This window comes from Penicillium manginii, assembly GCF_028828005.1.
Source record: "Penicillium manginii strain IBT 31320 chromosome Unknown utg000006l:1.0-4164085.0:1.0-4166146.0, whole genome shotgun sequence".
Taxonomy (NCBI): domain Eukaryota; kingdom Fungi; phylum Ascomycota; class Eurotiomycetes; order Eurotiales; family Aspergillaceae; genus Penicillium; species Penicillium manginii.
Genome location: NW_026643107.1, coordinates 1,923,157 through 1,937,051, shown reverse-complemented (window position 1 = coordinate 1,937,051; position 13,895 = coordinate 1,923,157). Strand labels below are relative to the sequence as shown.

The 13,895-nt window shown below is 49.6% G+C and overlaps 4 protein-coding genes across 4 annotated transcripts; 3 read left to right on the top strand and 1 right to left on the bottom strand.

Moving 5' to 3' along the window:
- Positions 1 to 1,384: 1,384 nt before the first annotated feature.
- Positions 1,385 to 3,697, top strand: N7533_009077 (uncharacterized protein; the record flags this gene model as incomplete). The annotated part of the gene is made up of 1 exon (XM_057105727.1): positions 1,385 to 3,697. One exon carries the CDS (start codon positions 1,385 to 1,387, stop codon positions 3,695 to 3,697), a length of 2,313 nt encoding a protein of 770 aa, XP_056957176.1.
- A 617-nt stretch (positions 3,698 to 4,314) lies between these two features.
- On the bottom strand, positions 4,315 to 7,819 carry N7533_009076 (VIT and vWA domain-containing protein; the record flags this gene model as incomplete). The annotated part of the gene is made up of 2 exons (XM_057105726.1): positions 4,315 to 6,508; positions 6,531 to 7,819. The coding sequence occupies 2 exons, from the start codon at positions 7,817 to 7,819 to the stop codon at positions 4,315 to 4,317; spliced, it is 3,483 nt and encodes a 1,160-aa protein (XP_056957175.1).
- Positions 7,820 to 9,029: 1,210 nt separating this feature from the next.
- N7533_009075 (uncharacterized protein) lies at positions 9,030 to 9,625 on the top strand (the record flags this gene model as incomplete). Its single annotated transcript, XM_057105725.1, has 2 exons — positions 9,030 to 9,141; positions 9,186 to 9,625. The coding sequence occupies 2 exons, from the start codon at positions 9,030 to 9,032 to the stop codon at positions 9,623 to 9,625; spliced, it is 552 nt and encodes a 183-aa protein (XP_056957174.1).
- A 2,502-nt stretch (positions 9,626 to 12,127) lies between these two features.
- Positions 12,128 to 13,384, top strand: N7533_009074 (putative UDP-galactose transporter; the record flags this gene model as incomplete). Its single annotated transcript, XM_057105724.1, has 2 exons — positions 12,128 to 13,024; positions 13,085 to 13,384. 2 exons carry the CDS (start codon positions 12,128 to 12,130, stop codon positions 13,382 to 13,384), a joined length of 1,197 nt encoding a protein of 398 aa, XP_056957173.1.
- Between the last annotated feature and the right edge of the window lie 511 nt (positions 13,385 to 13,895).

Below are 13,895 nucleotides of genomic sequence, written 5' to 3'. Positions count from 1 at the left end.
AGTTCCATAAGCGTGGAATTTTAGCTCGTTGACTAGAATCCACTGAGGCGCTTCGACATGACAGTCCTAAATAGAGACAGCCGGAAAAGGGGGGTGGAAGCTTGGGTGGAGTTGGGCGTCACCAGTGCAAGCCAGATCTGAGCGGCGTTGAATAGTGGCGTGCGGAGGATTATAGTCGATGAGTCCAAAGAGTCGGGACTCTATGGAAGTACCAAGCTCTATGAATAGCATATTCCATATTCCATACTCCCCTTATGGAAGAGGAAGATGAGGATGTAGGATGAACATACACCGTAACCGTGTACTCCGGACTCCCTTGTGCAGATTCACGTGTTCACTCACGTTCTACTTCGGCAGCTGCCAGGGGCGGCCCGCGGCTCTTCATCATATCATCTACTAGTACTACTCCGTACTACTCACCTGCTACAAATCTTCTTTGAAACCAACCCTGGGGAAATGTAATCAATGACATGACAAGATTGCCATACATCCCGCCCAATATGCATTTCCATGGTACTTCCTACGCCCGCAATCCAACCGCGGAGTTGCGCTTTTGACTAGAGCCCAGGGGACCCAGTCAAAGTGGGTGCCTGTCGATACATACTCTTCTCGTCCATGCGAAAAGCCCGCTATCCTCAGTAGCTGAGCCGTCGATCCAAGCCGCGCGCGATTCAATGCTAATCCTTGGAGGGCTCGGAGCGTGAAAGGCTAGGAACCACTACCCTACCGCAACCAAGGATACGTTCCAATGGAAGGCCCCGTCTTCCATGTCATGCTCCACCCGATTAAATGAAACACACCCGTGCGAGCATGTCCGCTCATCTCCTTAGCCTATGACAGGCCATGAGGATTTCAATTCCCCCCCTTTGGCCCATGCAGGCTCCAGAGAAGATACTTGTGGGCCACCCCTATTAAGCGTACCGATGTGTGAACTTGAAATGGGGTGCCAGTCGATCGTGCCTCCATTCCGATCCTCTGCGCCCGCTCCTCGTACAAAAAAGAACCGCCCCCGGTTCTGCGTCGCTGTGACTATACATTCCTTTTCCACCCCGTGTCACCCTTCTCTCCCTAGCCCCTCGTCGGGTGTGCAGAACCATCAATCTCTCCCTGTGTTCTCTTATTTTCCGCTCATTTACCACGGTACGTTCCGGTGGAGGCCCACGCGGGTAGTCCTGTCTTCGGGCTTTGCGTAATTGCTGACCCTCTTGTTTGTGGAGTAGATTCTTGTCAAGCCGACAAGCGGTGGAAAACCAACTTAAGAAACACACCGGGTCCACGAGGCCTTCTCAGACGAATTCACTCCTCAAAACGACGGGATTGCGAGATTGTATATGCGGGCAGTTCATGACGACCTATTGATTTTTTTCCCCTCCACACTCGTCCTATGGCGCACCGGGATTCCAACCCCGTGCATGTTCCACTTCGAACCTCGAGCCGAAATCTTTTACGACCTGGAGCGATGGAAGACCAGAAGAACTCGGCTTTTGTGGAGCGCAAGAGCTCCAAAGCTCAACGCATCCTAGGAACGGATCTGCCTTTGCCCAATGGTCAAAACGGGTGGGACAGCCTGCAGCCGACACAACAGAAGAAGCCTAAGTCTCGACGACAGAGCTTGCGGACGCCTGACAGTACCTCGAGGTCCCGCAAACAAAACACAAGCTTCGCTGCTTTCCCAAAATCCGAAGACACCATACAAGTCCCCCCTCAAAACCTTCGTGTGCGAGCCTCATCGCCTCTGTTGGGCCAAGAATATCGATCCCAAGATCCCGCACCGCCGCTGCCCAAGCCGTCGAAGAAGATCCACCCATCCAGTTCCTCGTCCACGCTATTTTCCTATTTTAGTTCCAAGGAGAAAGATTCTTCGAAGTCCAAATCGTCACCCACAACCCCAAAGGGCCTTCAGCCCAGAGTTCGCAATGAGTGGCAGGCAGAGCCCCAGGTTACTTTCCAACAACCTCAACCTCCGAAAGAGTCAAAGCGAAAGCTCCGGCCCCCACGCATTGACTTGTCCGTTCTTTTCCCTAAACCCCGCAAACCCACCACCAATCCTCATCTTCTATCACCTCAGCGTATGACCAGCTCCCCGTCTCCTGTCTCCACTGTTGTCTCGGATTGGCCGTCCAACAAGGCCGACCAAGCCGGAAGCAATTCGACCGCAAAACGATTCGGAGACGCATTGCCTGCTCGTTCCTCAGTCTTTCAAAATGAGGCTCCCAAGCCAACCGCTGACCGCTCTGACCGCTCCGATCTCTTGTCAATTCCCGAATCTAAGAATTACGAATGGTATGAACCTCCACTGGAGCGCACGGTGGGGACTAGTGAAATAGACCTCGCCCTGGATCGATATGCCGGAAGAAGATCGCTCCTTAGCCGCTCAAGTGTCTACACGGCAAGTCGAGAGCAGCTACAAGCGGATCAGCGGAATACGGATTCGGGTGCAAATGCGAGACGCACTCGTAGTCCATCTGGCAACCGCCGCAAGGATTCATACTTGGCTCCTGCACCGCAGCCAGAAACCAATCGTCCCCGAAAGGTCAGTTCGGCCGCGGAGAGCAATTCGCGAAGCGTTAAGAGCAATATGACGAAAAAGAGCAGCAAGAGTACCTTGAAAAACAAGGATCTCCAAAATTCTAGTGTACTCTGTCTTTCGTCTTCTTCAGAGGATGAGACAGAGGAGGACGTTGAAACACCGACAGACTTGCGTCCAAACCAAAGAAAAAGCAATCGAGATAGCGTTGCTACCTATGACGAGTCTGACGCTGAAATCTACACTGCCTCCACTGCCCATATGTACAAAAGGGCCGAACGGACAAAGTCCACTGGCAGCCGTGGATCGCATCCGAACACACAAAAACAACAAAATAAGCAACAGGCCCAGCAGGTCCAGCAGGTCGAGCAACCCAAGCAGAGAAGATCTAGCCGCAGGGATACAACTGCGTCAGCTAATAGCAAGTCAACAACAAAAACGACTCAATCCCGGCGGTCAATCGGTGCCCCTGCTCTTCCTCAGCAGGATATCTTGGATCAGTTTCCGCAACAACGACTACGTCCGCCTCACGAGTTGAAGGAGATGAACCGGAGGAGTCGAGTCATTGCAGTGACTCGGCAGGAACAGGATCTTTTAGAGGCAATGCGGTTGCGAAAGGGCAAGGTGACACCGAGTCTCTTCCAGTACAGCGGGGCTCCACCAGTCCCCGAGGTTGATCGCAGCTCGATGATTTCGGGCCCATCGCGTGATTCCTTCGTCGGATCGGACACTTCGTTCCTGCGTCTCAGTGCGGCCTTCCCCCCTTTCCAAGCCCGAACAGACCAAGGTGCTACTCAAATGGATGGATCGCCCTCGCAGAGTTCGAGTTCTGATACTGAACAGAAAATCGGTAATTCGGTTGCCTCGTCCCGTTTCAGCACGGCGTATTCGGAAAGCCTCCCTTCTCCCGCCACCAGCGGCGCTTCTCCCTTGACTCCGACTCTCCCAATCCACCGTTTCTCGCCTCTCCCATCCCCGAAGCCGGCACCACGCGGTCCCCCGCCAGCTATCCCCCAGGACCAAAAGCGTCATAGCCGTCGCCGCACCGACAGCAGTGAAGCCATCATGCTTGACAACGGCGATCCACAAAACAAGCACGATCTCCCTCTCTGGTCTTTCGACTTTGACTGGAACACACATGACCAAAGCAACGTTGCTGCTGTGCATTAGGATGAAGCAGCAATTGACTTTGCACGACCACACTCACTATTAATAATTTCCTCGATTTTTCAACTACCCTTCATCCGATGTATAAAGACTGGCCCTTATTTGGATTACGCATCCTGACTATTCTTTACTCCTTGCATTTTTCTATCTTGCATCACTCAGCCTCTCAGCGTTTCTTTTCGTCTCTCTACCCCAGCCCTTCTTTGTACACAGACCATTCTCTTGACTATTTGTCTTAAGAAAACTGCGTGTCTGTTATATTTAATACTTCATACGTCGAACCAGCCATAGCAAGGACGCATGGCGGAAAAAAACAGAATCCATATTTGATATACCCTATCTCATTCAATCATTAACTTAATAGTAAAATTGACCAAGTAGAAACCTTAGAAGTTATCGCCCAGCTGCTGAACACTTGGCTACTAGATGGGCAAGTCCAGTTAAGCCCGGCGGGAGTGCCCAGGTGTATTACTCTCTCACCCGCAAAACTATATAAACCAGAGCATCTCAGTTCAAATAAATTGCGTGCAAGTGACCATTATTCCCACTTAAAATGAGATTTGACATTATTCGTAAAATTTTGCAAGCACCCCAATCGAAACACATGGTGGACGATGATATCAAGCCGAAGATGTATTGCCCGATTCACCAATCAAACCACTAGCACTTCCTTCCCTCAACTCTGGCACGAGCTCTGCACGCAGGAGCTCCTCCATCCTCTTCAAATAAGATTCGGGCAAGTATCGAGCCTCTCGGATTTGAAATAACGCCCTCTGTCTCACAGGGCCACGGTGTTTTGCCAGCTTCTTCAGTATCCACCGTCGGGCCTTTTCTATCTGAAGCTCCCACAGCCCTTTTGAGTCAGCGTGGCGGTTTGTTATATACACGACTGCGTGGATGTTGAGCTCAATCGAGGTGGGATCGTTGGTCTGGCTTGTCACTGGCACTAGCTTGATGGTACCCCAACGACGATAAACCACGATGTTGTTGAATTGCGCCATAAGAGAATCCTTTATGGGCGAACGAAGGAGCCGGAATTTCCCATCTGCTGCTTGAGTGGAGAGAATCTCTGGGAGAGAAAGGGTAAGACTATTTTGTGGGGAGTCTTTTGGCGGCGTAACCGCTATTGCACATGGATCTGATTCTGAGGTAACTGGGGCTCCCCAGCCGGGGTACTCTTCAGGGGCTCCCCAGCCAGGGTAATCTTCAGATCCAGTCATTCCAAAGGTTAGATTTGGAATCGAGTCAATATAATGTGACTGTGACTGGGCGTAATGACCAGTCTGCGACGGTTCTGGTACCTGATTGGCCTGGGCGACTGGAGCACTTCCTGTACTGTAAGGGACGTCGGAGCAGTATGAAGATTCATCAAAAGGGGAGATATGATCATATTCTTCGGAAATAGAGGTAATGCCGGGTTCGGCGCTCTGCGTAGGGGACTTTCCCGTACTGAGCGAGTTGAGAGACGCGTTATGTGACTCTTGTGTGTTGATTGAGGTAAGGCTGTTGCGCGAGCCGTCGGCCTGGAGCTGGGGTTGATGGAGGTAGCCCGGTTCCCGCATCACCGATGCGGCGGGTGGTCCGTTGGCGGAGAATGTGTTCGACTGTCCTGCTGGACCTGCTGGGCCGGGGAATCCGATTAAATGTGAAGGTGGTACAGAGTAGGATGGGTGAATTGGAATAGAATACATCTGTTCGTCATCTACGCCTTCATCCCCAAAGGACATCGGCGCGGTAGAGAGAAGATCAGGAATTGAGATCCCAGCACTACTGCTATTGTCAAATGGCGGGTCACTAGAAGTATTGGTATCTCCAGAGGTTGAAGAGCGCTTTCCAGGGCGACTTAGAGACCTCAACAAGCCAGCACTAGCAGGAATACCAGGCCGGCCTCGCTTTCGGGGTATGCCCTGGTAGCCCTTTCCTAAGGATTGGAAGGAGCGAGTGGGCTGGTGCATAAATGGGAGCCCCAGCTGGGAATGGACAGGAACCTGAAACTTCCGGGGGCGCGTAAGTTCGGAAACATCGACACTATCCGCCTTGCAGAGCGATATTTCATGACGATAGGCAGTGTCCCGGTCGATAGCGACAAAGCTCGTCCACTTGCTAGTGATGGACCATTGTTGCCCAAAACGCTGGGCCTCTTGCTTCAATATCTCATCAAAAACTGGTGGCTCATTGGACTTGAGAGACGATCCTGCTGTATGCATCCAGCTCTGGCCAGTCTCATAATCGTTCATCAGAGCTTTCGCTGCAAGATAGTGCAATCCAGGCTTCTTGGCGGATTTCTGCAGTGGTAATTGCGCAATGAGTTTCTCGCCCTTGTCGGTTACTGCTGTGATAGTAACTGATTCGGGTAGAGACCCGAGTTCGCAGTCAAGCATATAGTAAAGCGAGAACTGAGAAAAGGTATTTAGCATGGGAATGTGGTGCGGTGCTTGGATGCAGGGCGGCAGCCTCAGCTTATAGCCGGAGAGTCCACCCGTATCGAAAATATCTGTGTCCATCAGAGGTAACTGGCCAATATCTACTTCGCATTGCAGACGAGAGGGAGTCAAAGCTGCCTTGAGCATATGGATAACTCTCTTTTGCCAAGCCCCCGCAGAAGACTCTGTGACGACCTCTGCGCACCCCCCGCCCTGCTGTCCGATGCCCTCAACCAATCTGTGTGAGACACGATCACCAATACCCAGAGCAAAAAATCTTACATTCAATTCGCGGTTAGAAGCTGTTGTTTTCGCGAACTGAATCACTCGGTCCACATCCCACACTTCACCATCCGTCAACAGAATCACGTTTGTTGGAACAGCAACTCTTCTATCATGATGTTCCATCACACTTTGGAGTGCTGTCAATATCTCGGTCCCCCCCAAAGTCTGCTTTAAATGATTGGACGTGACGAGTCGCGGTATCTAGATCTTCTTGACTATAGGCCTGTGAGAAAGGCCAGAGCCATGAAAATCTTGAACCGAACGAAGCAATATTAAAAGAGCACTTCTGCGGAAGACTCCTCAGGAAAACATTCATCACGTCAATTAAGGACGGTATCATTTCCTGCATGGAACCAGATCGGTCGGCCATGAAAATAATCTCGCCGTCAAAATCTTCTGTATTCACATTTTGTAGAAACAGATTCCCAGGGCTGATAGTGACAGCCACAGTAGATTGACCGGGGCTTTCCCTCTGCGAAGTAGCAATTGCTTGTGATTGCATGAATTCTCGCGAGCTGGAGAGGACAATAGATAATATGAAATCCTTATGAAGAACAGCCGACCTGTCTGCTAAGGTAGCGCGTGCCTTGGAAGGGTCGAAATTCTCCGAAAAAGCTCCTGCTGCAAACGTTTGGAAGCTCTGGTGAGAGACTGCCCCGATTTCGACTGAGATTGGGTGTGTACCCGACTCCATTTTGCGGATGGATGCTGGCATAGATACTTGAATATTGACCCGAAGACCCTCGGTAGGTAGAGAATCACCTGCGACGTATCCTTGCGGAGGGGTTCCATATCGCGGCGCGACAGAGGTCGGGATGCTGAGAACTAGTCCTCCTGTGCTGTTGTCCACTTTGAGGAGATGGGTGTAAGCGATGACGACCTTGACGGTTGTCTCTGCGGGAATATTTCCCAAATTCGTTTCGAGAATTTCCGGCGTTACTTCTTCAATCAGCACAGCTGCTTTGTGCCGCGAAACTGCTTGCTGGAAATCTTGACGTGCGACTTCTTTGGGTTTAACGGCTCCCTCGAGAAGCCTGTCCGGGCCTATCCAACATTGGAAAAAGGTGACGACCGACCCATCGTAGATTGGAAACAAGTATCGAGCATCCTGTGCGGCGTCTGCGCAAGCATTTGTGAATTTCTGCGTGATCTTGGTGTTACAGAATCTGCCATTAATGTCGACCTCGATAGAGACGCTGAGTAGTGGAAGTGGGGTCTCTTGAGAGACTGGGGAAGGTAGACAGGGAACGGGGCTTCTTGAACTGATAGTAGATTGGCCAGGGAACACACTATGACGGACGTCCTTCACAATTCCGGAGAAAGTGTCGTCTACCGGATTTATGTTGGGATTGTATGCTGGATTCACATTGAGTCGGCGGACGAATAGTCCTGATTTGAACCTATCAATTACATCCATCGTTGGAATTCGTTCAAGTTTGTCGCCGACATATGCGGGAATAAAAGATACAGAGCAAGCTTTATAACCCCTCAGCCTCAGCCGCACCCTCTGCTCGCCTCGTTCTGCCTTGTCTTGTTTCGCCCGGGTTCGTATTTGTGACTAAACCGCGTCGCTGCCGCCATTGATTTGCTCCAGCATGCAGTCAGCCCCGCGTGGCTTGGCATCGAACATATCACATGGTCGGTATTTATTACTATCATTTTCGCATGCTGAAGTCTCTTTCCTATTATGTTTATCTGGAGTACCTACTAAACCATGGCGTTCCAGATATCCATTGGAGATGTCTTGATGTTATCCAAACTTGCCTTTGATATCGCTGCGGCATTCACTTCAGGCAGAAAATCAGCCCCCGCAGAGTTTCAAGAGGTCCAAAACCAGCTTTATTCCCTTAGCAAGGCTTTGGACTCTTTCAAGTCAGTGCCATCCAAGGACACAGATGACGACAATTCTCACCCAGAGGATGGAATTTCTGCGATTATCCAGAATTGTCGTTTCACCCTCGAACACCTTCAATTGTTGGTGGATAAGTACATGGTGATAAGCAACGACAATGATAAATCCAAACCTCACATAAAGCAATGGAGCACCGAGGTATCAAAAAATTGGAAAAAGGTGCGATGGACCAGGGAAGGGGGCGATTTAGCTAAATTGCAGCACAATCTCGGGGTTCACATCAATAGCTTGAATCTTGCAGTTACAGTATCAAACAGGTAATTCTTCCTTATTTCTACTTGGTATTATGCTTACTCAAGCTTCCAGTGAATTGAATCAGACGATAGATCGCAAAGTAGATGATGTCCATGAGAAATTGGATGAAATCCATAGCTGGTTCACAAGCAACTTGAAATTTCGCACGAATAGCTTCAATGATGCACCCGCTCCATCTCGATCACAGAGTTTTATGTCGTCTGAACTGATCTTTTCTTTGCACATCGAGGGCTCTGATTATCATGATATCGCTTCTCTTTGTGAAAATGCCTGTTTTGATGAAAAATGGCTCCAGAACTCCACCGATCAATGTGTCTTCAATTGTCGATGCTCTTTGACACAAGCAGTGCGTGGAGGAAGGAAACACGAATATCTGTCGCAATATACTTGTATGCAAGCAGTCTACTTAAAATCAGAGCAAACCCTGGAAACTTAACCTTGAAATTCGATAGTGTCCCCTATGAGCCTCATCGTTCGCTTGAATGGACCATTGCAATCATGGAAAATCTGGCTATCGTCGTCTAGGACATCTAGACTTACCTCGCTGATAATACGAGATGTACCACAATCACGTATGTATTCCATATTAAGTTTCTCACATGCCATATACTAACAGCACAAGACCTTGCTTTCTTCGAGAACGCAATAGCCGACCTCGCGACTACAACGGCTCAACAAGCTACCGCGCGTGGACTAGGCTCTTTGATGGTTTTTCCATCCGTCAATCCGTATACAGATCGTACTATAATTTCCGTTCTTAATATGATGGGGTACGCTCGTGAAGAGTTCCTTCGAGTCAGCAGTCTACTGACCGCATCTAGTGACACCCGCATGTTATACAACAAGATCAGCAATTTGAGGCTGAATGCCAATGGGCACAGCTACTTGCCTGGCTCTATCGAGATGGTTCAGATGGTTCACTATCGGAATCTGAATGAAAGTGGAGAGTGGCTCTTCGGCGAGACTGCTGATGTCATGTTGTACTTACGCGCCGACCAGAGCGATATGAACTCATCCGATGATCACGTCGTGAAGCTGGGACTCAAAAGTAGGTGAAGATCTGTACTAGTATCATACTTTATGTGGGGGCTTACCATGTTTTAGTCGACTATCAAACAAACATTACCCCCGGAGAGAATACATCAGTCGTCAGGATCAACCAGACAGACTGCTTGTCCACAACTGGAACTGGCCAAGAGGCAATGGTAAGGGGGATAGATGTCGATATGGAGCTTTGCGACGATGCTGGTATGCCTTTCTCCCCTTTTTAGATACAATTTATTAACATCCATAGCTGCGAGCCAACTGCTTCATCAGCTAAAGTATCTGCAAGAAGGATTAATGCTGTTCAAAATTCAACAGATCCAGAGATACGAGAAGCTTGTCTTCGAATTGTGAGTTCATCACTTTGGCATACTGTCTCTCGAAATACTCATCAGTGCTCTCCACAGACCCCTTGGTCTTCTAATGGTCTATAATTACCACCTGGCCGACGCAACACTGAAACTCGGATTGAACATTGAGACAAAAAAATATCGTTTACTGATCTCAGATAGATCCAGGTCTGTGTGCCTGAGTATTGAAAGTAAGTGTCGCCCCCAATCGATCAGAAACCTTTCTAAAGTCAAGTCAAAGTGCCCTTGGATTGTCTGAGCCAAGGTATGGGAAGCGATGAGCCATATATCTCTATTAAAGCACCTTGCTGGATTGCAGAAACCGACAAAAGTTTCACACATATACACAAGCCACAGAACGAACCGACTCTTGCTTGTGTTGACCAAGATGGTATGCGCTTCTCATTATTATTTTCCTTTTGGTATTCTGACTATCATAACACAGCCCAACAATTGCTATCGTTAATTTTAGACTCTGTGACAAGGGGTGAGATGTGTCCATTCGATCGCTTTATCTCCAGCTCACTAACACGAACCAGGAGACCATAGAATCAATTTTTCGATTCTTGAGAGGGGAGATGGTGACTCAACGGCATCGGAAGCAGACTGCAGTATTTAATGATAGATATTTGGTGATGTCCAGGACTGCATGAACGAATAGAAAATAGTGTCATGTCCTTGAGTCTTTCACAGAGATCCACGGTGGAAATACCAGTCTCAATTGGTTAAAAGAAATGATGAAGTGGAGGAGTAACCCATTAAGTACTACCTACGTTGTCACGTCTGACTCCACAGATGCTGGCCATACTGAATCCAGTATGGCGGACCGCATGACTGCACGATTTGCGCCATGCAGAAGCAAGTTCCACAGCCCACGTAGACCCCCTACGAACAACCCTAGCATCGTGGTCGACATGCATTTGGCCCCAACGCCATCAGAGGGTGGCTTGTCCCGGGTGCGGTGCCAAATGGAGCAACAGGCAATCAGACCAGGCACGTAGGTCCACCGCCTTATATTATCTCGCATTCCATACTCCGTTGTACAGTACATATCAGCGTACTCCGCGCCGGGTTGGAAGACGCAGAAGGAAGGGCCAAGACGAAGTGGATCATTGTGGCGGGGCTTGACGTCATAGGAGAAGCTAGGCCTAGACTCAGCCGACTCAAATCGGCCCCAGGTTTCAAGAAGAGTCAAGGCAGAGGTGCATTGCTTTTCCCAAGAGCAAGGACTATTGTTCGTGTTCGTGCCCAAGAGACCAAAGTGCAAATGCCAAAGTGTAAAGAGGGGAGTGACCCCGTGATCTACACCGCTCTTCAAACAACACCCCAACTGGCTTCTCCACGACTACTCCGTACATTTGAGCTGTTTACACCTTACGAAGTACATATCACTCCTTTGCTTTTCTATTACATATAGTACGGATACTCCATACCCATCTCCTGGGGCCGTCCACTTGCCGTGACCTCATATCACAACCTCCATCCTTGTCACCCCAGCCACTCGACCCACGCGGAGCTCCGCTGTGATCGTCATCCGAAGCCCTGAAGATTGGCCCTAGGCGGCAGATCGCTGGAGTGCCCCCCTGCTTTAGCTGGACGAAGTGCGAAGTCTAAGCGCAACACTGCAACAACCTCCGGTCTTTCTGTCGCTGCCTCCTCGATCACTCATCTTCTTCTCGTCGCCCCCTCCATTCTAACTTCCACTATACTATATCGCATTTATTCGCATTGTTGTTACTCCCCTCCGCGGCTCCGTGTCTTTGCGGAGAAGATATCCACCTGAAGGTCGTCCCGCAATCGCGATAAATCCACAATTCCACGGGGAGTCACCATGGGGGACCGCACGCAGCGTCAACCGTCTTGGCTGCGAGATGTCACCAAGAATGTTCCATGGCTGCTGGTAGGGATCCCGAATCGACGCGTGCGATACGTATCGCGATCCTCAAATCATGTCACTGACGTGTCCATTCTCCAATGCAGCTCACGGTGCAATCGACGGGGTTTGTTCTGGTGAGTCTTTTTCCGCTCCATGTCAACATCCAACCCACGCATAGGACTGATTATCTCTTTTGCCCGCAATGACAGCTCGCCCATTATTCTCGAGTGATGCCCCCCCGCTGGTGGGAAGCGATACCTGACCTCCACGGCGGTTTTCCTGAACGAGATGATCAAGCTGGCTATTTCTCTCACAATGGCCCTCTATGACGTCTCCAAGGCCGCGCCTCCCTCAATGCCCGCCACATCCCTCTTCTTCTCCCTAACTAGCGCTGTCGTTTCGGGCGACAGTTGGAAACTCGCAATCCCGGCGAGTCTCGGCGTTTTGTCCAGTTCGCTACAATACATCGCGCTGTCCAATATGCAGGCAGCGAGTTTCCAGCTTACTTCGCAATTGCAGTTCTTTACGACTGCGATCTTTGGTCTGATTATTCTTCGTCGGACTATCGCGCCTCACAAGTGGGGCTTACTCTTGTTGCTTCTCGTGGGCGTTGCCCTTGTTCAGATCCCGGATGCCAACTCAGATCAAATGAGCTTGCAGGATGAAAGCGCATCGTTGCATTTCCCCCGATCGCTTGAAGAATGGAAGGCCGCCAAGGGAATTACGAGTAACCTGCACAAGCGTTCCGCAACATACGAAGGCATTGAGGAGGATATACAGACCGCTGACCCACACTTGAACCAGACACTGGGTCTTCTCGCGATCATCGGCGCCACCCTAGCTTCTGGTCTCGGTGGAACTTACTTTGAAAAGGTTCTCAAGGACAGCTCAACCCACACTTCGCTATGGGTGCGTAACGTTCAATTGGCAATCTACTCTGTGTTTCCAGCACTCTTTATTGGTGTCGTTTTCCGCGACGGCGATACTATCTCCAATGGTGGATTTTTTCAAGGCTACGACTGGGCTGTATGGACCACCATCGTGATCCAAGCTCTGGGCGGCACTCTCTCCACATTTTCCATCAGCTCTTCCCAGAGAGATCCTAAGTCGCTGGCCACTACCGTGAGCACAGTTTTGTGCATCCTTGCAAGTATTTATTTATTTGAATTTGAGCTTACTGCGAGCGTAAGGGCCCACGTATTCCCATTATTCTCAAAAGAATCTTGCTAATAATCTGAGCTCTAGTTTTTTGTTGGCTCTGCTGCTGTTTTGGTCGCAACCCACTATTATGGCAACCCGAGCTATTTTTCCACAGGCGTTCGGCCTCCTCCTATTCGCATTGATGCATACGAGAAAGATAGTGGCGCTGACAGTGGATCACCCGCGTCTAACTCCCCCAACGAATTTTCTATTAAACTACCCAGCACCCCGTTCTTGTCGGATGGTCTCTCATCCTCTCGCCCCACCTCTCCGAACCCGAGCCACCACACTCGTGTAAATTCCAGCCGGAAAGTGAGTGGGAGCAGCTACTTCGATAAGGAGTAACTGAAAGCCGGCTTAAACTCCACTGGGCACTCCTCCCCTGATTACGGTGATATGATTTGGACGACTGATAGATACGATTGAGCCTGTGGTAATTCCACATATACTATTTCCCGACATTCCTTCCTCCACGAGAGGCAGATCCGTTCGTGAGAGTGTTTCCTATCATCAACTCCTTCGGGGTTTCAGTCATGTATGCATATAAAGTTATTGTGATTTTTAAAAAGAATCTCTCGTGAATGTTGTACACTTTTATCAACCTGATCTGAATATCCTTCAACATACTACTACTGATAGTCGCTACTGCTGCTGATATCTCTTAGGTACTACAAGTGCAATCCTGTCTACTAGGTATAATTTCCTGGCGATGAGTCGTTGTTCCACTGTGACGTCTTCCAGTTGCCATGTGAGGCCTGATATATTGTCCTTAAAGAAGATAAAAAGCAATTTTATAATCGCGTTCGAGGATCCAAGGTAAAACCGAGATCGACTGTAGGGTGAATTGAAGCCTAAA